The sequence below is a fragment of the Epinephelus fuscoguttatus genome, linkage group LG24, assembly GCF_011397635.1.
Source record: "Epinephelus fuscoguttatus linkage group LG24, E.fuscoguttatus.final_Chr_v1".
Taxonomy (NCBI): domain Eukaryota; kingdom Metazoa; phylum Chordata; class Actinopteri; order Perciformes; family Serranidae; genus Epinephelus; species Epinephelus fuscoguttatus.
This window is the reverse complement of record NC_064775.1, coordinates 5,006,060-5,030,229: the sequence shown is the minus strand read 5'-3', so window position 1 is coordinate 5,030,229 and position 24,170 is coordinate 5,006,060. Positions and strand designations below refer to the sequence as shown.

At 43.2% G+C, this 24,170-nt stretch overlaps 1 protein-coding gene across 21 annotated transcripts; it reads left to right on the top strand.

The window, feature by feature from the left end:
* Positions 1–782: 782 nt before the first annotated feature.
* Positions 783–23,875, top strand: LOC125884652 (abl interactor 2-like). Of its 21 annotated transcripts, none has more exons than XM_049569649.1 (12): positions 783–939; positions 6,205–6,372; positions 6,479–6,655; positions 7,489–7,506; positions 9,688–9,791; positions 12,190–12,336; positions 14,804–14,925; positions 15,184–15,384; positions 17,105–17,269; positions 18,303–18,389; positions 21,023–21,208; positions 21,346–23,875. In XM_049569649.1, the coding sequence occupies exons 1-12, from the start codon at positions 823–825 to the stop codon at positions 21,519–21,521; spliced, it is 1,668 nt and encodes a 555-aa protein (XP_049425606.1). In that variant the 5' UTR covers positions 783–822; the 3' UTR covers positions 21,522–23,875. The 21 variants fall into 21 exon arrangements, with proteins under 21 accessions (XP_049425606.1, XP_049425605.1, XP_049425604.1 ...); XM_049569648.1 differs by having other exon boundaries at positions 14,801–14,925; positions 18,306–18,389; XM_049569647.1 differs by having other exon boundaries at positions 14,801–14,925.
* Positions 23,876–24,170: the final 295 nt, after the last annotated feature.

Genomic DNA, 24,170 nt, shown 5'->3' with positions numbered 1-24,170 from the left:
TGTAGTGTAAAAAAATAAAAATGACCATATCTCAACAACTAAGTAATGTGCATGGTTTAAATAACTGAAGGAATATAAAGAAATATTTTGTTTATGTTTCTACATGTAGCAGTCTGTTAAATAATTATTTATTTTTATAATAATTTGTAAAATCTGATTTAAAAAAAAAACAGTCAGATTTTTGTATTTTTTTAATGATACAATTTAAAAACTCCCACCAGTTACTATGGGTTATTGACTCACATAACCTTTTAGCTTAGGTTGTACAGATTTGAAGCATTTGAAGATACTCCAATAACTGACATCAAAAGAAGCACAAACTTTGTAATGTTGAGTTCAAAGGGTTCAACATCTCCAAAATCATTTATCATAGCCAGCCACATGGAATATGGTTATTTGTGGTGGAGGTAGGGTCATGCATTTTCCTGCAGTCATTAAGGGAGGCTCAATGAAAAATATCTGCAGTGCCAGGGAAGGTCATGATATTAAAAAATATATTGAATAAACAAAGTCACACCTGAGCCTCCCCTCTGACAAGTACAGTACACTCCCTTCTTATTTTATTATTAAGTCTTTTATTCACTGAGTTGGTGTGGAAGTATAATATCCCTGAATCTAAGACCTATAAAAATGTGAGCGCATTAAATCTATTTTGCAAACCACATCACCACAGAAGCATTTTCAGTCCTCGACATTATGAATTTTGGGAACCCCTGCTCTCCACCAGCTGCTGGGAGAGCCCTGCAGTACCGCACACAGCCGCGGCGGCGCCAGAGAGCGCCCGCACAGACACACACACACCGCTCCGCTAAAGATGTGAAAATGGCGGAGCTACAAATGCTTCTGGAAGAGGAGATTCCAGCTGGACGAAGCGCACTACTAGACAGTTTCACCAATTTGGAAAGAGTCGCGGAGTACTGCGAGAGCAACTATGTCCAGGTAGGCTGTCTCGCGCGTGAAGGAAAAGGCGGTGTAGTTTGGTTTTTTGACGGGCATCACGGTGGGGCGAACCGATGCTAGGCTAGCTGCGGCTAACGCTGCCGTGTTAGCTAGCTAGCTTCGGCTAAAGCAAAAACAAGCCTCTGTCAAGACATTTAAACGCATTATTTGTTATCTCCCCACTACATACGCGTCAATGGGCATCAACATTGTATATGGGTTCATATTTGTATCGACATAAGTGTGTGTGTGGCTTGTACATCCATCGAGGCTATCGCGTTAGCTTGTTAGCCTGCTAGCCAGCTGCTCGGCATCACCCCACGGTCTAAATAACCAAACAGGCACCGTGAAAATCAATTTCTGTGCTCTCTGCGGGATCAATCACCGCCGCTACAGCAGCCAGCTGATCGTGCACCGGCCGGAGATGTAGGACGCGATATGAAGCCAGATTAATCTGCGATGAGCTTTGGTTTGACAGAAGATTAACCGCCGTGACAATATTACCAACAACCACTGATTTATGATGTTGGGCTGAGACACTGCGACTTGCTCTTACAGCTGTATAATGCACGTGATTTATGGCTTTAACCATTTTAAATGCTCAATATAAACCAGGCATTGCCTTGATCTGTGTCTTCATTCATGCATTGCTCCTCAGGTTGGGAAAGGCAGTGCAGTGTTGCATCTCTGGTCAATTGCTGTTGACTTGTGTGTATGAGTGTAATTAATCCCATCCAGAGCTTTTGATTTGTAGTATTCTGCAGGTGGGAGCAGTTTTGGTCACCTCATGCTGTACTCCACATTATCACAGGATGTGGGATTTGGGACCAGTGTGTTAGCAGGGAGAGGTTTTGACAAGGTGTGATGCTGAAATTTGACATCCTTGATGAACAGGGCTGATCAGGTCTGACAGGTTGTCCTGTGAAGGCGGTGGCGGCCCTTGGATGTTGGCAGCTTGCTGTCTGGCTGGCTGCCCTGGTTTTCTTCTCACTCTGCAAGGTTTTCACAGCTGCTGTCAGATGGGTATTAGCACGTATAGATCAGCTGGCCAGGAGTATTTGTCGGGGGGGGGGGGGGGGGATATGAAGTGGAATACATCTCTTCTAATGCACATTTTCGCTCTGTCTTGTCGGGAAAGCTAGATTTCTTGTCACGTTAGTTATGTAGGAATGGACACTTGTTGAAGTGGGTTTCATATGTGATGAATTCTTCAAATTTAAAACCACTGTGGCCAGGATAGTGTAGTATAGTTTATCATTTGTGTGAATTAAAATTCCTCCTTTATTTTCACAGTAAAGTGTCTGATGCCTCATGCATTCCTGGCGTCATTTGTGTTCCCACAGTGACTTTCAACAACCACCTGAGGAGTAAAGCTGGTGTGTTTCATTCAGATCTCACTTGTGTATTGGAAGAGTCATAGCGAGACAAGGCTGTGTCATATTCAGAGCCTTCGGGCAGTTGCATTGCACCCTGGACCATATTCAGGTGGTTGAATTTGTTCCCAAAGTCATTGATGTTTTTTGTATCCCAGGATCATTTTCAGCTAATAAAACCCAGTTGGCACAACTAATATTAAGACATTACATCATATAGGTTTCACCAGCTACTATGACATTTAAAATATATTTTGGTCTGTAAATAATTTCATTAAATATTGATGACAAATTTCAATTTAACAATAGCTTTGCACTGACAAAATACAGCCCGCAGGCCAAATCTGGCCCCTGGTAACTAATTGATAGTGAAAAGAAACAGGTCATACTTTTTAAATAAGGTGCCAGAGTGCATCAAAAAAGCACAAGTGAGGACAGCAAACAGCGAAAGGTTAAAAATTTGCCTTTATTTTTAATGTTTATTCATTGTATTTGATAATTACTATTAATGTTTGTTTATTAAACGGCCCCTGGTCTCCTGTCATTTTGCAAGAGGGGATCACGGGCAAAGCAAGTTGAGAATCCCTGTGCTAGATCAGAATTTTTTGTTACTGAAGTCACTGATGTTTTTTGGATCACAGAAACATTTTTTAGTGAGGAAACGCCTGCTGGAGCAGCAAATAAGACATTGTATCATGCATGCTTGACCAGCTACTTTGACGTTTTGAATTTATTTTGCTCAGTAAATAAGTACACAAACAATATGGGGAAATTTTCAAAAAAAAAAAAAAAAAAGACTTCCTACAAAACAATATAGTAGAACACAAAACACCCAAACATGCATGTTCCTCTCAAATCATATTAATGTTAAGCAACTTTTAGGTATGTTTAGGCGCATGCTTTCAGGTAGTAATTTGTTTTTGACTTTTGACATTATTTTTGTTTTTGTTTGTTTGTTTCTTAAATCTACAGAGCGTTTAATTGATTGTACATTTCTGTTTAATAATAGGAATGCACTAATATTGGCGCCGTCTTGAATACCAATTTGGGGGCTTTCATGCTTCAGTGATTATTACCTGCAAATTTTCATAGATTTGACGTGACGTGATTGGATCGGGGAGGAGGGTAAAAGTAATCAATCGTATTCATGTACGCTGATTAACCTCCTGACCCGACTTTTAGTAGGACACACAAATCTGGCAGTGTAAAAGGGTCTATAGAGAGGGGGAAGAGATGGTGAAAGGTGGACTGTTGCATCCAGTGTTTCTGGAAGTTATTAATAACTCAGATGGCCATCCACATTTTGTCTCAGCTGTTCTGTTCCTTGCTGGATAGCAGGGGTCAGTGACTGCACTAAGGACAGTGGCCTCATTCATGTCTGACCCTCGCCACCCTCCTTCACTTTCCTCCACCAGTGTACTGATGAAAGAACAAAACATAAAACAAGGCATTCAAATAATGATTTAGATGTCAATTACTGTGGCAGTGATTGAAGCTTTAAAGCATGTGGGTCACCCGCAACCAGTATGATCCACTACATCAACGTCAGGGCCGATACTGACCTCATTAAGAGGATCGGGTATCAGCCAGATATGACCGATCAATATTAAATGCGAAATCTTTATCAATAGCGTCTAGTTCAGTGTTTCCTCCACTAGTTGTGGGTGTCAAGGCAATCCCTGGCATGCTGCCTCACATAAATGACTTTCACACTGAATTTTCTTCAGCCACTAACCCAAGGCGTATACAATTTTGCTGTGGCTCATAGGTCGTCAGTCCATACATCCATCTTCTCCTTCCCAAAAATGTCGTCCATTAGCAGGTGTAGCCAGTAGATCAAGAATGTCTGTGTTCAGCCCCGCAGGTAGCAGCTGCGGCTACACTCATGACTTTTGCCACATAACCTGTTTGTCTTCATACTTAATGCTGCGCCCTCCACACTCCTCCAAGTGATGCTGTCTGTGTGCAGACTGTGTTTGGTGATGTGTTGGATTGGAATGCAGTTTCTCACAAATTGATCTTGCATCACATGCTCCGTCTGTTTCGTATAAAAGGGAACAGACATGTCATCGCTCTGAGAATGCTGCTGTTTCAAGTCGTGGGGACGACCCCTGCCTGTAGCTTCTCTGGGCTGCTTCTTGTCATGTTGTTATCTTTATTCAGTTTTATAATCATCTGATATTTCTTAAGGAAGAAGTTTGCATCTACTGTGTTTTACAGATGTGAACAGATTCTTCTTATTTCCTGACTTACATTGGACATGTCAGTATCTTGGGGCAGAGGGCCATCCTGCCAGTTGACACCCACAGCGTAACTTTAGTGGTAAATTAAAAGAAGATTGAATAAAATCAATCAGTCTGTCAATATCCAATCACAACCCAAAGGCAGCTGTGACCCAGAGTGTGCTGTAATCAATTTGCTGCTATGCTGTACACACAGAAGGAAGTGCACGCCTGCTTGGAAATTGATAATTAATGGTTTTGTTTCAGGGCTGCAACTAGTCATTTTCATGATCTATTACTCTGCAGATTTTTTTCCAGATTAATCGATTAAAATGCCAGAAATTGGTGCAAAGCGACCATCGCATTTCCCCTTTAAAGGCTCCTTCTGCCCGTCCACCAAATGTTGAAAAATGTCCGTCACTTTTTTCGAGAGCCCAACATGGCATCTTGAGATTGCTTGTTTTTTGCAGAAGCCGACAATAGTCTGTTAACTATCACTTAAGACAAGTTCGAGCTGCACATCTTCACATCTGAGAAGCGTGAACAGGCTGTTAGGCATTTTCACGATGTATTGATCATGTCGAATATATACACTTTTACTTGAATAATTAAGGACTTGAGTTCTGTACCTCAGCCGTGCATGCTGCGATACATTCAGTGTCAGTAAGGAACACTGCTTCCCAGCAGCAACATTAGCTGATCCATCTGCCCTTTGATGCTCCTGTTGATGTGCCCACGCTGCCTCACAAGTCTCCTTTCACACTGGCTGGCTGCAGCTCTATTACGTGCTCACTTCCTTACCATTAAGGGGTTTTTTTTTACCTTAAATGTTGCTTCTTGGCACTGAAACCTTGGATGCAGCAGTTTTCCTCCTTCATCCTGCTGCAACAAATTGCATTCAGGGTCCTTAATCTCGACTAATCATTTTTATAGGCAAAATGCACACGTTCTTCAGCAGGGGGGAGATTTACAGAGCTGTATTATGGCCATTCATGAAACGTAAATGCCCACTGATCACTATTGGAAATGTTATTTTAATTTGTTGCTTTAATTACAACAGAGATATGAGTTATATGTGTTTTTACTGTGTGTTAATGGTCAACTTCCTGTTCTTTTATGTGGATTAGCCTGGCTTACACACAGAAAAATAATTTGCCGTCGTGTCAGACTTCTCCAGTTTTCTAGCATGCCAGATATCCAGTCACAGACGAGGGGGTGACTTGCTCGTAGGCTTGTTCACACATGAGGACTCGTCGTGGCAGACTATCTGCCATCTCGCCTCCGACCCAAGTTGGCTCTCGAGATCCTCTGCGACGTCAAAGTCGCGGTGGAAATCGTGTAATGTGAACTAGGCTTTATTCAGACCATTCGGGAAAAGATTATTCCCTTGCATGCTGCACATGGTTTGAAAGCTCACACTAACTAGCTGCCTTATACCCACAGAGAGAAAAGTCTCGTTCAGCTTCTTTTATCACGTCATATGGGTTGAAGGTTCATGCACTAGCAGCATGAAATAATATGATGTCAGGATGAAGATGTGTTCAAAGATTGCAGTTTTAAACATTTGTTGCACAAGACAAGCTGAATTGTCACCCTCCTCACTCTGGACACCTTAATGCAAATATATCTTATAAACGTTTCTCTTCTCTGCTGTCCTTCCTGTCATCCAGTCTCCAGACAAGCAGAGGGCGCTGGAGGAGACCAAGAACTACACCACCCAGTCTTTGGCCAGCGTAGCCTACCTGATCAACACGCTGGCCAACAATGTCCTGCAGATGCTCGACATCCAGGCGTCGCAGCTCCGCCGCATGGAGTCCTCCATCAACCACATCTCACAGGTGGGCGGCTAACACACAAAAGCTTCATAAAATAGCTCCACCTTTAAGCCATGTCACAGACGACACCTTCGGGTACTCATGAATGTCCCCTGTCTCTTGTTCTCAGACGGTGGACATCCACAAAGAGAAGGTAGCTCGGCGGGAGATCGGCATCCTCACCACCAACAAGAACACCTCCCGCACACACAAGATCATCGCCCCAGCCAATCCAGAGAGGCCTGTGCGCTACATCCGCAAGCCCATCGACTACAGCATGCTAGACGACATGGGCCACGGAGTCAAGGTGGTCATTTTGTTCTTTTCCCCTTAATTTCATCAATTAGACTTAATTGTGTGGATGACTCACTGCTGCCAGTGCGAAGGGGAGGTCTTAATTAAGCGCTGTTGGCTTTCATTGATGGGATTTAAAGTGAAACTAATTACTAGTGGTAAATTTGGGCAATAGATAAATCTGCTGGTGAAAGAAATGGGAATCACACCAACTACACGCCACTTTATGAAGGTAATTTGGTCATTCTCAGTGTTTAAAAAAGGGAGTTTAAGTTGCTCTGGTATTATTTCTTCGTCAAAGAGTGTTGAAAACATGTCTGGGAGAAGTGTGTTGTGTTAATGTGGGTTATTCACTGCAGAAAAATCCAATGGAAAGGACTTTTAGAGGTCAAACAGTCACTACTGGGTTTCAAGTAATGTAAGAATAAAATCAATGCCTCTGCTTTTCAGCAGGGTGGGAAACGAATGTCACACAGGATATAAATTCGGCTAAATATACTCTGTGTTGTTATAAATCCGTCACCTGCTCCTGCTAACAGGTTCCTGTGCAGTGATCTTGCTATTTACTAAATGGTGACAGTGGCTGATTTTTGGAAAGCTAGTTTCACACTGACTGTGAACAAAGAGACGGCTGTTCTCCAGAAAATGTGTATCTTCAACCTTACAAAGGTCTCAAAGAACAGATTCCTCAGATGTCAACACTGAGCCATTGTCGGCTGAATGTAACCAGCTTGTGCCACATGCATGAGTAATTGTTTTCTCTCCTCCTTTACACACTAATCCTCTGATTTCTTCTTCTCTTTCTCTTTCTGCTTGCCCTAATTTTGTCTTTATAATCAACTGTAGTGGTTGCAAAGGTTTAAGGTAAGACTTTCAAAATAAGAGCCTCAGTTTTGTGATTTCTGAGTGAGTTTTTTTGGTTTTGATTTGCTGTGAGAGCTGTCTTTGCTCTTCTTTCTTTTACATTTTAAGGAGTCTGTTTGCCGTTTAAGTCATATTGAGAAATATGTGTATTTGTTTTCTTGTCGCGATTAGATGGGTAGATTGATACCACTCATTTCTGTTCAGTACACTCACTAATTAACATATATATCTAATGTTCAACCCAAGCCGATGCCAGTTCACACTACACAACTTGCTGGTTTGTAATCGGGGGTCTTGAAGTCGTCGTGGCTTTTACACGACATGACTGATTGGCGACAGGAGGTCAAACAACTACAAGATCATTCACCAGGATGAGTCCAAACCACTGATGCGTGAGACAGGATTTTTTTGTTGTCATTGGCCGACTGTTCCCACGTCTTCACTATTTACAGGCTGTTTCCTGTTGGTGCAACAACAACAACTTTGGTCTGTGTTGCAAACAGGCTCGTCACGATACCAGAATTTCAGTAGTCGATACCAATACCAGTGAATTTCCACGATTCTCGATACTCATTCGATACCATGCTAAAAATCAAAAACAGATATTGACGCTCACTCACCTTGAATTCTTTCAGCAAGTCAGGGTGTCTGTCTTTAAGTGTTTAGCCAGGATTGAAGTCTTTCCTTCTTTGGTCTGGAAACTTCGGAGGCACTGGTTTTTGCGAGTTTATAATTAGTCCGCTTTCATCTGCCTCAAATGCAAAATATCTCCACACACGATTCGTACTACCAGACTCTTCGACAAGCCGAGGTGTTGTGGCTCCAGCAGCACTTGTTAGAGCTTAGATTCTCTGGCCGAACCTGACGCGACCGTAATTTCCGGCCACTATCCTCGGGCTCAGACGGGTCGGGCTCCTCATAATAGACCTAGGCTATGGAACCAACGATCACACCTTGACGGCGCCACTGGCCGCGCACATGTGAGTCATCGACGGTGACAATGTGTTTGTCGGGTTTGTTGAGTGTACCAAGTGCAGTGCGATGCTGGTATATGACAGCAAAAAGACGGGGACCTCGACAGTTAAGAGGCACATGACGAAGGCTTGCCATGGAAAGAAAGATGAGAGTCAGCCTTCAATGTCCACGTTCGTATCCTTAAAAAAATTCGGGTTTAAACCGGTCTCAGGCTCGTAATTACAGTTAGAGGGACGGGCCGGGATGGGCTCGGACAGAACATGCACAGGCTCGAGTGGGGTCGGGCTAGATTTTTTGGGCCCGATCTAAGCTCTAGCACTTGGAGAAGCCGTTATTTCTAGCAAAGACAATGGAGAACAGGTGTTCTTCTTCGGCGCTCATCCTCGGCACAGACTGCCGCGCGTATACTGCCCCCGTCAGTTCCGACAGGAATCGACACGGGCCGCCCGTACTTCCGGTACTGAAAACAAAAAAGGTACAGACGTATCTTTTGCGTGTTAGCATCGACTTGGTACCGAAGTATCGGTTCTCATGACAACCCTAGTTGCAAACACAAGGCACACTGTTTTGTTCTTATTTGTAGTGCTACAACTTCCCAAGGTTTCCCCTTCACACTTGTCGTAGCTCACCGACATGTCCTTGACAAGCCCCCAGGAAGTGCACCGGGCTTTGAAGCCAAATTGATATAGTGGTTAAACCATGAAATACAACTCCCAGGTCCGTTGCGTGATGCCATGGGGCACATAAGACTTTCACCCCTCAACTTGCATGGCGAAGAGACGTCTGTATATCAGTGTATTAATTTTTTTGAGCGCCACAGCCCCCCTGAAATGACTCGCTTCACTATCAAGATTTGACCCATTACGTCCGATAACATTTTGAACATCTAGAAGAGGCGCAAGATTGAGAAGAAGCTTTTGCAGGGGAGCTCCGAAATCTGTTAGAAGGTTAAAAAAAATCACGGCAAAAGTCTGTAAGAGTGAACGAGGCATAAGCGAACCGTCTCCTGGCTCCAGCTTCATATTGAACTGACAGTTATGAGAGCGGTATCGATCTTTTCATCTGATGCCGCATGAAAGTGAATAAATATAATTCTCTAACAGCTCCTTTAAAGACAGATTCATGTTGTGACACTTTTTGTTTCATATGTTTAAATTTCCCTACCTCTTACAAAGAGATTCCTACAACCATGTTCTCCTCCCACAGGCCAGCGCTCAGAACATGAAGGCCGGAGGAGGCGGCCTGCCTCGCACCAACCCCCCCACACAGAAGCCCCCCAGCCCGCCCATGTCAGGGAAAGGGACCCTTGGGTATGTAACGGTGTTCGGATGGACGCAAGGAGTGCAGAGATGTGTCCGTCAGAGGCCGAATGTATCTGTGTTTCTTTGTGGCTTTGGGAGCATAACCACAAGCTCTTCAGACGGGCCTGGTTGCTCCCAGTTTCATCATCAACCCTTTACCTCCTTGTTTAATTAGTGTCCTTAGGGGCTTTAAAATGCACTTCAGTGCCAGCTCTCAGCGCAGTGGTGTTCTTTGTTTCGGCTTTTCATCTGTGCTGGTCAGACAGGGTCGGCAGGATCCTTCTTTTAAGATTCTCAACCTCATTTGTTCCATTCGCCCTCTCTCTCCAAATGTAGGAGAGGTTTTCACACCAAACTGCAGGCTGAAATCTGGCTCCTTATACAGTTTCTTGCACACATACTGTACATACATCATAAAGCATATGCTAAGCACAAGCTCATGAGTTTCATTTGACGGCAGCAACAGGGTAGCACGGCGAGGCAAAAGAGAGATACTAGAACGTTTCTGTTGTTTTGTAACATTAAACTTGAATATTCTGAACATTGACACCCACTTTGACACGAGGGGAAGGCAAGGCCGCCACACGCCTACAAAAATCGTACCTGGACGATTCACACAGCTCACACAAACTTGCATGTCACATTGATAAAAAGCAAAGTCCATTCAGAAAGCACCGAGGCCTGAAAGCGATCCTTCCTGCAGTGAGACGAGGAGACTAATCACACAGCCACTGCGCCGCTTCAGGCGAAAAACACTGACATTTTACTGAAGTAAAGGGTGCTCGAAACATGAAACTGTCAAATTTGAGCATGCAGTTTGATAAAATACAAAGAAGGCATGTGATTGGTTCTGGAAAGCCCCTTGTGTTGTGACTGAGCCCAGGTTTCAGCAGGCCGTTGTGTGCAAGCGGCGAGCTCTCAGATCTCCCAACCTTTTATTGGCATTTGTCTAATGTCAGGAGACCGGAGGGACGTGATCACAAAGGTCACAGCCAGAAATTTAACTGCTCCTGATGGCAGCACTAATCAGGGGGGGAGTTACCAGCAGCTACCAGTTGGACGATGCTAAATTTTGACTTCTTTTTGTTCTGATTTTGTTGTGCTTTACTTTCTAATCAGAGTACGACCTCTTGATTAACCAGAGTAATGTAGAGAAACTGTTTTATTGTTCTTACATCTTGTCTGTAAGCGCTCAGGATCCCAAAGATGGAGGTGCTCTTGATGTGTTTCTGTTCTGTGTCTGACTGTTGAAGGTATCTCTTATCCCACAGGGCGTCTGTTTCGCGCAGCACATAAATGTTGTGTTCTTGTCACCTGTGGGACCTTCCCGGGCGTCAAGTGCCGTTTGTGTGCGTGTGTGTGAAAATGTGTGTGTTCCTACGTCAGCCCCCTCTCCATAACCTTCAAGAGTTGTCTGTCTCCGAGTTTGTGAGTGATTGAGTGTGTCCACCCCTTCATATCGACCCTCAGAGGTGTGTGTGTGCGTGTGTATGTGTGTCTCTGTCCCTTCAAGACGCATGCCGATCAACCACAGCTCCAACCCTCCATGACGCACCTCCTGCCGCAGCCTGTGGCAACGGGCGGACATCTTACTCTTTAATTTGTCTTCTGTTGTTCCTCTTTGTTTGTTTTTTCAAATTTACTTTCAGTTGTGTGTTTGTGACCCAGCCCGCCCACTCCTGGCTGCCCCATATTCCTCATAGCAACGTTTTGCCATAGCAACAGTGCTCAGAGATGGGTCACCCTGCTGTGTCAGCTGGGAAATTTACATGCCAGTACAGCTCCTCAGTCCCAGATCAATAAATCTCAGGGTTGTGTTTTTCTTTCCCCCATTTTAAAACTGAGGACATCATCAGCGTAGCGCTGCTGTCGGGTAAAAAAAACAAACACTTGTACGTTTTTATTTAATGAATTTGAAGATTTCTAGCTCACAATGTGTAGGCAGCCGTGCTCAGAGACACTGTGGCAGAGCAGATGGGTATTTAATTCAAATCAGCAGTCACTCTGATGTCGTTTTTCAGGACTTAAAGCCCCACAAAAATATTATCATATCGTTTCAGGATCACAGCTTTAGTGATGTTGTTTTCAGTATAAAACACACAAACACAGACTTGACAGTGTTCTGCATAAACGCTTATATTTTTGCTCAACATATTAGCACACCTTCATATGTGTTTTTTAGCCGACAGCAGCGATGGTCCTGACTCCGCCCTGCTCCGCCTGTGGATTCACCCCAGCCAACCCCGATGTTCACCACCTGTCATACCCCATTTTTTAAGTTTGCACTTGTTTGTTTCTTGCTCTCCTCCTCCTCCTCCTCCCCCCTCCCCTACACTTCTCTGTGGATGCCCCCCCCTCCCCCCTCCCCCCCCTTTCCTCGACTCCTGTCCTCCTGACCCTCTCGCAGGCGCCACTCCCCCTATAGGACGCTTGAGCCGGTGCGTCCACCCGTTGTCCCTAACGACTACGTCTCGAGCCCGACGCGCAACATGGCGCACCCACAGCAGAGCCCTGCACGCACTGCATCCGTAAATCAGAGGAACCGCACGTACAGGTACCCCCCTCCCCCCTTCCCAGCATGCCTCTCTACACTTCTTAAACACGCCCCCTTTTTTCCTCTACCTCCTCCCCCCTTTCTTCTTCTCCTTTCCTACACTTAAAGTGCGAGCCAGCTCCTGTGAACATGCCTTCTTCTACTCTGAAATGACTCCTCGTGGAAATCTTTGACTCCCTCTTTTTTCTTCCACCTAAAGTGTGACCAACATTAACCTTTCTGTACGCCTGCACCCAGGGAAAGCCCCGATTGGTTAATTTGAAAATCCCTCACCTGTGTGCCCTCCTCGCTGCTCAGATAAGGACAAAGGAATGAGGGCAAGGTAGAGATCCAGAGCTGTATTTAGCACGGCTAGACACAGGTTCCTATGGTAATAGTCATTAAATAGGCAGCGTCGCCCCCACAGTCCTGTCAACCCAATGTCAGCTCATCTCCCCAGACGACTCTTTCATCCCAAGCACGAGAGATATTCATAGATTCCCCTGTCTGCTGTGAGTGAAGTAAAAGTATGGGTTTTTTGGAAGGGGGGGACAACATGGAAAGTTTCGTCATTGCGCCCCATCTGTTGGCCAAATGTTTTTTAAAATAGATAACTTTCCCCGACTCTCCTCTCAGCACGAGTCTTTATCTGCACCGCTCCATCCACAGCTCATTTTCTCCATCTCTCAGCCATGCGCTCTCTCCTGTCGTACAAACATGTGTCTTGACGCTTCCTGCTTTTACAGCGTGTCGTATCTTTGTCTTTTGTCTTGTGTCGCTACTGCGTCACCTGTGTGTCCTTGGTGAGGCTTCCAGCTGCTTTTTTTTTTTTTTTATATCACTGTGACATAGTCATTTCAAAGGCATAACAGCTCACACTAACGCATCAATGCTCTTGAGGGTGCCACATTAATAATGTGAGTTATTATTGGGAAGCCGGGAAGACTTCAACATGCTGAACATACCGTACCTGATATGTAGCGCTCCAGGCTGGTTGCACAGTCAGTTGCAACTGAAAAACAAGGCAGGATTAGAAAGATTAATGATACCAGGTGTTTTAATCCAAAATGAAAAATTCAACTTAGCTGCATTTAAAGTAAACGATGTGTGTTTTAGCCTGTTTCCATAGCAGGAACTTTTCAAGAGGCTCAGGAACAATCTCAGGAACTCAAGAACATTACCTGCAGGACGTTATTTCAACAGAAATACTTCTTATTTCAATTTTTACACAACTACTTCTGGTACTTTTTATGTGTAAAAGCAAGCGTGAAACTCCATTTCTTGTCATATTCACAGTTGTTACTGGCCAGCCCTTCGCTTTAAGACGGTGGCTGTGTGAGTGTCACAGAGCAGATGTTGTGGGAAAGCGGCGTATAGAGTATACACCCCTCCACCCTAAAAATAAAAAACAAAACCTTTTTCGTGTACTAATTTTTCATAACTGTTCATGATCTCAAACACGTGTACACAGACTCTAGTCACAGCCGTGCAACCCTTTCTCACTCCCAGGTCGTCAAATACTGACACTTTGCCACGCCCCCTCAACTATGACATCAGACCCTCATTCTGACTACATTTTTAAGAAGAGATGAGCAACAAATTTAACGACTTGTTCAGACCATCAGGGGAAAAGTTGTAATTAATATTGGGCTTTCTTCTCGGAGTAATCAAAGGGACTGACTCTTCTTGCACCATGCGCCATGCATTATGGGCCAAGCAGGAGGAGACGAGACTCTGCATGGATTAATAGATAAATATATAGTTTTAGATAGATAATAAGGAGTTGACTCTCTTTAATAGACCCGCATACACAGTATAGAATTAATTTTTCTGGGATTTTTCTTCTCTAAAATGTAAATAATTCATGTTAGCATACATGTGTTGCACCTGGTCTCTGTAAGGAAAGCAAAACGTGTTACACAAAGCTGAATTTACTGCACTAAAAACTCTGTGCAGTAACCCAGAGCACTTTTTATTTTGAGTGTGAGTGAGAGAAGGTCCTGTAACCTGGTGCAGCTGGGTGAAAATTTAAAAGTCATTTTAACAGGCAGTGTTTTATTATGAATATACAATTTATTTTTGTCAAAGAAAAGTTACAAAAATGTTCTGCACTTTCAGTTATAGCTCTTTGAAAGAAAGAAAATAGGAATTGGCCAAAATTGGAATCAGCAGGTCGGACTTTTAAAACATTAGAAATCAAAATCGTCCAAGAAAATTAAAGTCAGTGCATCTCTACTTGTCCATTCATCAGCTTCTTAGTTCCTGAGTTGGTTCCTGTGGCTCCATAGTTCCTGAAACTACTTGTCAAAAAGGGCGATATGTGAAGATTTGATTGCATTTACAGACAGAGACAGTTTGAAATAAACAGATGAACTATTACAATTTCATATACAAGCTTTTGCATCAGAGGTCTGAGTGTATGGAGGTGTGACAGTGTGCCTGAGCGTTTGTGGTCTGACGTGTTTGCTGCCCTACTCACCACCAGCAGTGGGAGCAGCGGAGGCAGCCACCCCAGCAGCAGTCGCAGCAGCAGCCGAGAGAACAGCGGCAGCGGCAGCGTGGGCGTTCCCATCGCCGTGCCGACCCCAGCCCCGCCCACCGCCTTCCCAGGTAATGCCTGCTTCCTGTTTCTCCTCCGAGCAGATGGCTGCAGGATTTCTGTGTGTGCCTGAACTCTTCACTAACTTGACTAATCTTTAGTATCCAGGATTCCTGCATGCTCTAGTGTGAGATTAATGAAAGTGACATGAGGCTGTGTAGGAACCCTGGAACGACTGGAATCCTCCCTTCTCACTCTGATCTTGTCTTGACCTCCCTCACCTGTCTTCTCTCTTCTTTCTTTTTACCTCTTTAATCCCCTCGGTTCAGCCCCCGTCCCATCCAACCCAGCCAAACCTCCCCCCAACACTGCCACCACCCCTGGACCCCCTACCTCTGCCCTAGACGGCCCCCCGCAGGCCCCTAACCCCCCTGTAGAGATCCCGCCTGTACCCCCACCCCCTCCCCAGCTCCCTGCCTCCGCGGCCCCCACTGGCACGGGCCCCGCTACTTACGGCAACCCTGCACAAGGTGAGTGTAACCCGGTGGGAGAAGCTCGCCCACTCCTCTGCACACCCTCCATCCTGCGTCCCCCTGCCTGTAACACCCTGATGTGCTCATCCGCTGGCATGCTTTATTGTGAAAGGAATACTAATAGAGTTTACATATGTGGATTATATTGATGCCGTCGAGATTTAAAGGGGAACTAGTGTATTTTTCAACCTGGGCCCTATTTTCCGATCTACTTTTGTCTAAATGAGTGATAGGATGTTCAATATGTGACATTTCTCCAGTATGAAGCTAGGGCTGACCTGCCTGCAGCCCATGAGCACGCGCTATATAAAATAACAGGGCACTCAGACAGCGTCAAACAACGTCAAAATACGTTCACTAAAAGTGCATTTTTTTCACACAGATAGCCTCGGATTGTTAGTATGATTATCCGACAACATAACGGAAAGGAGAAATGAACGTCTGTGTTTACCTTCAGCTGGATTCAGACATGTTCCTCTGCCTGTTGCTGCTCCCTCTCTCTCCTCGTCCGCTCTTCAGTTTAGGGCCCAGGTTGAAGAAAACACCTTTTTATCTTGTGTTTTCAGAGTTTCATGTTTCTGCAGACAGGTAAAGAAGTGTTAATATGTCATATTTCTTAAAGAGAGTTTGGTGTAATATTTTCTACCAGGAGCAGGATGGGAAATAATCTAGTAGTCTTGCAACATCTTGCAGCGTGTGACTAAAAGCTCACATTGTCTGTCGAAGTGAGAGGGTGTCAGACTTTTTTTAAAAGTCTTTTCAAAGTCCTTGAGAGTGTGGTCGGCACAATCTGTTTAGTTTGGTTGAAGTGAACACTGGTGTCTTTGCCAGTTTGGTTCAGTTTGTTTAGGCTGGTGTAAAAGCTGTCAGGCGAACTCTGGGGTGGACGAAACAGCCGGGCCGAGGCTAAAAACCAGATGGATCTTGTGATCATATATGTGGTCAAGGTTATGACTGTTGAGGGCGTTGATTGAGTTTTCTTTTCCTTTTCATACAAAGTGTAGGAAATGTTGGTAAAACACGACAATGCAGTCCGACAGGCTTCCATTTAACATTAACATTTAGCCTTATTTTATCAGCTCCAGCACCTTCCTCCTCAAACAAGCAGGTGCTCAAAAATGAATTCAACTTTAAAGGTCACTCTTGAGCACTTCAGAACATTTATCAAAATTCATGTGGAATATCAAAAGTCTCAGCAGCTCCTCCGCCACCTGCCTCGGGTTTCCCATCTTCCACTGCTGCTCTTCATCTCTCACAGCATCTCATCAGCTGCTTGTGTCTGTGTCGATGATGATGATGATGATGTTTCTCTGATGTTTAATGCATGAGCTGTGTGGTGAAATGCTTGCACAGTGAATTCTTCATTTATGTGATTTTATTCTGCCCTTTTTGTCGATGTTGTTGTTGTGTCAGTTAATGGCAGTGCTGCTGTTAAGGGAAGCAAATAGACCCTGTTAGCCAAATGTTAACACTGATGAATTAATTTGAATCATTTAGTCAATAAAAAGTTTGTTGCCATTTTGTTACGGCTTCTGCCAGGAATTATCGCTGCTTTGTTTGCAGCTATTACTATAAAATATTCCAAAGCAAGCTCCTGTTTTTTATAACTGTTAATGAATATTTAACATTTAAATACAGGCCTGGGCCAGTTTCCTGCAGGCTAAACATGCCAGCATTCACTGACTCTTTGCCGCCCCCTGGTGTCGCCTCCTCTCAGGTGCTCCTCAGTTCTACAGCATGAACCGCCCGGTGCAGCAGCCCCAAAACTCGCAGGTGGGAGGCTCGCTGCCGTACCGCAGACCCTCGTCCGTCACCGGTCAGCCCAACATGGCGCACAACCAGAGCCAGCTCAACGGGGGACCGCACTTCGCCCAGAACCAAGGTACTGCTTACGTGTGTGTGTGCGCACATTTTGTGTCCATAAATCATAGCCAAGTTCTTAAACATAAAACCTCTTAGTGTATTTTCACAGGAATGAATTTAATTCACTGAAAACAACTTATTGATCTAGATTTGACCCTAAATAATACACACAGTGACACCTGTTAATCTGTGGTTGAAATCCAACAACCTCAACCTCTTTATTTCCCAGTCTTCTATCCTCTGACCTTAAATGAACTGTTCCTTCTGCTTTTTTGTGAAATGCTCTGAATGAAAGAGTCCAGCTTCTCTCCCGGCCTGTAGATCTCAGAGGGGAGCAGATCACCAGTCTGTCATGTTTCTGCATCTTTAAAGAAAAGATCTCCTGTCTGGTTTTGTGCTCTGGCATTTCCCATCAACTTCGCTGCCTTCACTGGACTTCACCAGCTCTCTCTGTCCGCGCTGCTCTTTGCAATCTTCTGTCCTCCATTTGTCTCTGACACTGTCTGGTTTTACTGACGCACCTGTGATCTTCTGTAGTTTATTTCTGCAGTAGGTGTTGAAACTGAAATGGTGAACAGCCTGAGCTTTCCTTATTAGTTTATGTGGAATAAATGTGAGATTTATTAAAGAAAGAGCAACTATTTTAGATCTATGTGTGTTAATGGAGGATAGCTCTGTGATGAAAAAATATACTGATATCCCGTACATAGTTGTTATAACGCCCAGCCCTAGTTAGCTGTGCTGATGCTAATTTTTGCTAGCGACAAACAGGCTTAAATCTGCCACATGGGAGTCTTGTCCTATATCCTGTGTCTCTGTAGCTGCAGGTGGAACAAAAATAATAATAATAATGATGGATTTGTCATGTCTGTGCTTTGCTAAAATAATTGTTTCCATGCTGTGAATGTTGCATTTACTCTGTGTTGTTCCTGTTCGTTAACTCTTCTGTGCTTCTCTTGGTTATTCTAACCTCATTTTCTCCTGTCTCTGCTGTCCCTCCTTCTCTCTGGCCTCCTCCTCCATCTCTGTGCGTTGATACTGTTTGGTGATAGCAGGCCCGCTTGCGCCCCCTCCCCCCTCCATGCAGATCACCCCTCAGCTGCCTCTGATGGGCTTTGTGGCCCGAGTTCAGGAGACTAGTAAGTGGCTTTTAGCCCCCTCACTTCCCCCACTGCATGATCACTGTTTGTTTTTAGTCCTCTCCCAAACAGGTAGTGTCAGTGATTGGTCCCCTTTGGTGGAATAGTTTCTTACTGGAGTAACGAGTGATCAACCTCCAACATCAGCTGGGTCAGGGATCTGCTGCCGCCATCTTAGATTATAATTGTGTAACTGTCAGAGTGAGAACTCAGGAGACGTTTTGTTATGAATTGAGTATTATTATCACTCTGTCACAGGACATTTATTTTATACCTGTATTAGTGCATATAACAAACATCATGGTGCACCAGGTGGCTCTGTTATGGAGGTCCATATCTGCCCGTGTGATGAAAAATCCTGTAAACCATTCTAATGAAATATGTTCTCGAAATAATGACTAAGTATGTTAAATTACAGAGAATCTTTCTCAAAATGACTTAGTCTCTAAAATTGTGACTTAGTTTCTCAAAATAATGACTTAGTATCCCAAAATTATGACTTAGTATCTCAAAATTATGACTTGGTCTCTAAAATTATGACTTAGTTTCTCAAAATAATGACTTAGTATCCCAAAATAATGACTAAGTATCCCAAAATAATGACTTAGTATGGCTAAATTATGACTTAGTTTCTCAAAATAATGACTTGGTATCCCAAAATAATGACTTAGTGTCTAAAAATAATGACTTAGTATCCCAAAATAATGACTTAGTATCTCAAAATTATGACTTTGTGTCTAAAAATAATGACTTAGTATCTCAAAATTATGACTTAGTTTTTCAAAATGACTTAGTATCTCAAAATTATGACTTAGTATGGCTAAATAATGATTTAGTGTCGAAAAATGATGACTTGGTTTCTCAAAATTATGACTTAGTATCTCAAAATAATGACTTAGTATGGCTAATGTCTCAGTCTCTAAAAATTATGACTTAGTTTCTCAAAATAATGACTTAGTCTCGAAAAATTATGACTTAGTTTCTCAAAATTATGAGTTAGAATCTCAAAATTATGACTTAGTATCTCAAAATAATGACTTAGTATGGCTAAATAATGTCTCAGTCTCTAAAAATTATGACTTAGTTTCTCAAAATAATGACTTAGAATCTCAAAATTATGACTTAGTATGTCAAAATAATGAGTTAGAATCTCAAAATTATGACTTAGTATCTCAAAATAATGACTTAGTATGGCTAAATAATGTCTCAGTCTCTAAAAATTATGACTTAGTTTCTCAAAATAATGACTTAGAATCTCAAAATTATGACTTAGTATGTCAAAATAATGACTTAGTATCTCAAAATTCTGAGTTAGTGTCTCCAAATAATGACTTATAGTGTCTTAAAATAATGACTTAGTGTCTCCAAATGATGACTTAGTGCCTTAAATAATGACTTAGTATGGCTAAATAATGTCTTAGTCTCGAAAAATTATGACTTAGTTTCTCAAAATTATGAGTTAGTGTCTCCAAATAATGACTTGTAGTGTCTTAAAATAATGACTTAGTGTCTTAAATAATGACCTAGTATCTCAAAATAATGACTTAATATCTCAAAATTATGACCTAGTATCTCAAAATAATGACTTGGTGTCTCAAAATAATGGCTTACTATCTCAAAGTAATGACTTAATATGGCAAAATAATTACTTAGTTAGGCAATGCCGTGACTTAATATCACTAAATAATGACTTAGTATAGCAAAGTAATAACTTAGTATCTAAAAAAATAACTCAGTATCTCAAAATAATGACTTAATATCCCTAAATAATGACTTGGCATCGCAAAGTAAGGACTTAGTATCACAAAATAATGACTTAGTATCTTAAAAATATAACTTAGTATATTATATAGTAACAATGATGTAGTATCTCAGAATTATGACTTAGTATCTCTCTTGTTTTTTTGTCATCACATTGGCGGCAGTAGGCTTCCATACTCTGTACATCTGGAGTGGAATATAAGATAACTAGGGATTGTGTTTTTATCTGCCACATAGATTTTTGTGAACAAGAACATCGCCTTCATGGCTGGCAGTATTCCATATTTTTGTCACGATGAGCAGATTGTTTTTTGTTTGATTGTTTTTCTGCACCACAGATGTGAATTTTTAACAATAACTAAGTGGGAGGTGACTTCTGGTCCCTTTGGCAGCAGATGTTGGTGGTTGACCACTTGTTGACACGACAATATGTGTCAGCAAGGCAAAAAGACATGTAAAGCATGACATGAATAATGACGCATGTTCATAAGCATGATCAAGTTTCTGTGTAATTATATTATGTGGCGTCACTGTGATTTCTCTGGAGAATCCCTCTAACCAAGGTCCCTTGTTGAGTTTCTGTAAATGCATGTTGAATCAGTGTGTGCACATTTTGTTCCTGTTGTGTCACGCCGTTCTGTGTTTGCACATACTGTGCTTGCAGTTTAATATTAAAGTGCTGTGGTTATTAAATTCCACAGTGAATAAAAAGCACAGCGCTGAGCATCTGAATGCATCCAGCATGGTCTGTTTCTGCTCCTGTCTCCAGTGCATGAGAATGAATCCCTGACTAACGCAGTCGCCTTTGTGCTCCGTCCTCCGCCTCTAATTGGTCCTCTTTCTCTTCCCGCCTGCCTGAAAACTATTTCCAGTCTCAGACGTGCCGCCCCCACCTCCGCCCGCCGAGGAGCCGGTGTTTGAGGAGCCCACACCTCCTCCTCCGCCGCCAGAGGACTACGAGGACGATGAGGATGAAGAGGAGTCGGCGGTGGTGGAGTACAGTGACCCCTACGCCGAGGAGGACCCGCCCTGGGCCCCACGCAGCTACATGGAGAAAGGTCAGCCTTCACTGCTCCATCCTAAAATACTGAAACAGGCATTGAGGCTGCACCACTCCCTCAGTTACTCATGTCAGCCTTACGCCAAACGTAGTATGGTTAATTCTAATTACAATTTGTCCTTTATGTTCCTGCAGTGGTGGCCATCTACGACTACGCTCGAGACAAGGAAGACGAGCTTTCGTTCCAGGAGGGCGCCATCATCTACGTGATCAAGAAGAACGACGACGGCTGGTACGAGGGCGTGATGAACGGGACCACGGGCCTCTTCCCCGGCAACTACGTCGAGTCCATCATGCACTACGCCGACTGAACAATCCCCCCTCTTGAGCCGACGAGGAAGAGGAGCGGGAGGAGCGTTTGATTGGGGAAGGGAAGGGGAGGGAGGGGAGCCAAGGGTTAGAGGTCAAAGACTTTGATCAGACAGAGCATGATCACCTCCGGGCAAAGAGAGAGAAGAGAGACGGGGGGGAAGAAGATGCAGTTTTTAAAGAAGTTGCAACATGACAAACTGATGCCCAGTCACTCTCTCGACATAGGCGCCATTGTAAAACAACCACTACTCTAGATATATCCTTCCCTGTAATATTTCTTTCTTTGTTTCTTTATTTGACTGAGGACTGGACGGTGATGGATTTATTGTACTTTGAGAGTTTTGTGTTACATTTATGAGGCCACTACATTGATTTAGCTTCATTTTTTTTGTTTTGTTTTACCAATTTGCCCTTATTTTAAAAGATATTTATTTGGATTTTGTAGTGGGATAAATGGTGAGCACGTAGATGGGGCTGCTGTGAGGGATGTAGTCGGGGGGTTTCCACGTGGCAGCCTCGGAGAAAGGGCTGGAGGAGAATGCCTTCATGTGTAGATTCTCTCCTGAACACTCCAGAGACATTTTAGAGAAAAATACTCCTCTATATATAAAGTATAATGCAACAACAATATCCTCGATGGGGGGGAATAAACAGTAGTTTCAGTACTTGACAAATATTTGTTTAGGTACCTCAGCAGAGAGTGTGCCAAAGCTGACGTTCACTAGGATAAGCACATGAAATGTCTTAAGGTGACACACGGAGCTCGATGAAAGTGGGTCAGAAAAGACGTCCGGAAGCAAACAGAGTGCTTTAAACCAAGATATTTTTTTTTGCTTCTTTATATTTTGAAATATCTTGAGGTGTAACTCAAAAGGAGTCTAGTCACTACATGCTTCACTTTGCTGGCCAGTGTGCATTTTAACGCGCGAAGGAATCGTCATCCAGCCCTCAAATCAGAGAGGAAAGCGAGATCCTCAGTTGCACAGTGACCTGGATTTTTTTGAAGTCTGCAGCTCCTGTCATGAATAATAGAAGTATATTAGCTCGACTGGCGAGGCTAATCATTTGCAGTGTTCATATGCATTTGAGACGAAGACATTTTTCTTTTCTTTTTGACGTTTCACCAATGGGTCCAGAATCGGGTTTTGCTTGCAGAGCAGCAGACTGCATGTTTCGACGAGGAGAGGGAAAAAAGCATTTCTTTTCTGCTCTACTGATGATTAATGTCTTAATATTTTTAGATATGGTGTGGTTTGGTTTTTGATATTCACCCACGACTACGACGACGATGCATTTAGGTCATTTTGAAGACGCTTGTGCCATATTGAAGTGTGTGTTGCTGTTCAGAGGTTATCACTTCATTTGCAATAAATTGGCCAGAGTGGGGTGGATTGTCGTTGAAAAACAAATCTTTATTTTCTTTCTCTCAGTTTTCCCGAGTTGTTTTGAATCAAAAGCACATACATTTGTAGTAAAAAGGTGTAGAAGAAGAAATAATATAAATGTGAGATGTATTATGTCCTCAAAACAGGACTTACTGAATATGAAAAGATGCCAGCTGTTGTGTTGAAATGGTTCTTAACCGTCGCAAGCCCCCGATACTTCTTAACGTCGTCGGTTTAGGCGTCGTTCGTCCTCCGTAAAGTTTCCAATACGCTTGGCTGTTGGGTGTTTGCGAGGGCTCAGTGCTTGTACTTATGTCAGAATCTTTATTTTCTATTAAAAAAAAAAAAAAAGAAATAATAACAAGTGGGTCTGTATGTGAGTCTTGCATGCCATTGTTCTTATCTGTACTGGTGTCCCAAAAACCTACGTGGCGAGATCACCCATTCTTAAAAAGACAAGCAGCCCTGCAGCTCTGACCAAGTACCACCAGCCTCATCCAAAGAGACTGTACAACTTAATTCAAGCCCACGTCCGAGGAGTCGCTCTCTGACCTGTGGGGGAGGAGGGAGGGAGGGAGGGAGGGAGAGATGGAGGGAGGGGAGGGACCCGGCTTCCTCCCCTCCTGACAGTAGCCGTCATTACGTCAGGGGTGAGAAATCGTGTGTTTAAAGCTGCTAGTGAATCCTGCGGACAAAGAAGCAGGCCGGAGTTGAACGATGAGAAATGTAACACGCAAGATTGACTCTTGTTTCAGAACACTCGTAGGATGACACTAAAAAAAAACAACACAAACCCAAATAAGGCCCCTGGTCTGCAGGATTCACAGCTCCCTGGAGTCACAGACGTCCCTCGGGATGTCGAGTTTAACAGTCCATAATGCCATTGTGTTGCACAGTTAAAGTTGAATTGCAGAAGTATCATATTTGTAAAATCATGAGAACAAAGACAATAAAACTATTAAGATTTATTGGTGTAGTTGGTTCTTGTTTTCATGGAGGAATCATAGGATGGCTTTCTCTGGTTTGTGTTGCAGCTCAAAATGTGTAGTTGCCATTCATTTTAAATGCAAGTGATGCCCGTTTGAGACTTTAGAAGCTGTTGGAAAAAAAGTAATGTATGACAGCTATTTGATTCAGATATTTTTGAATAAGAAATATAATGTCATGACAGTGTGATTTAACATTTAGGATCATGACTCCCAAAGTACTGTGTAAATAGATTGAGGAATTTTATTTTGTAATTATTTTCCTGCTGATTTTTTT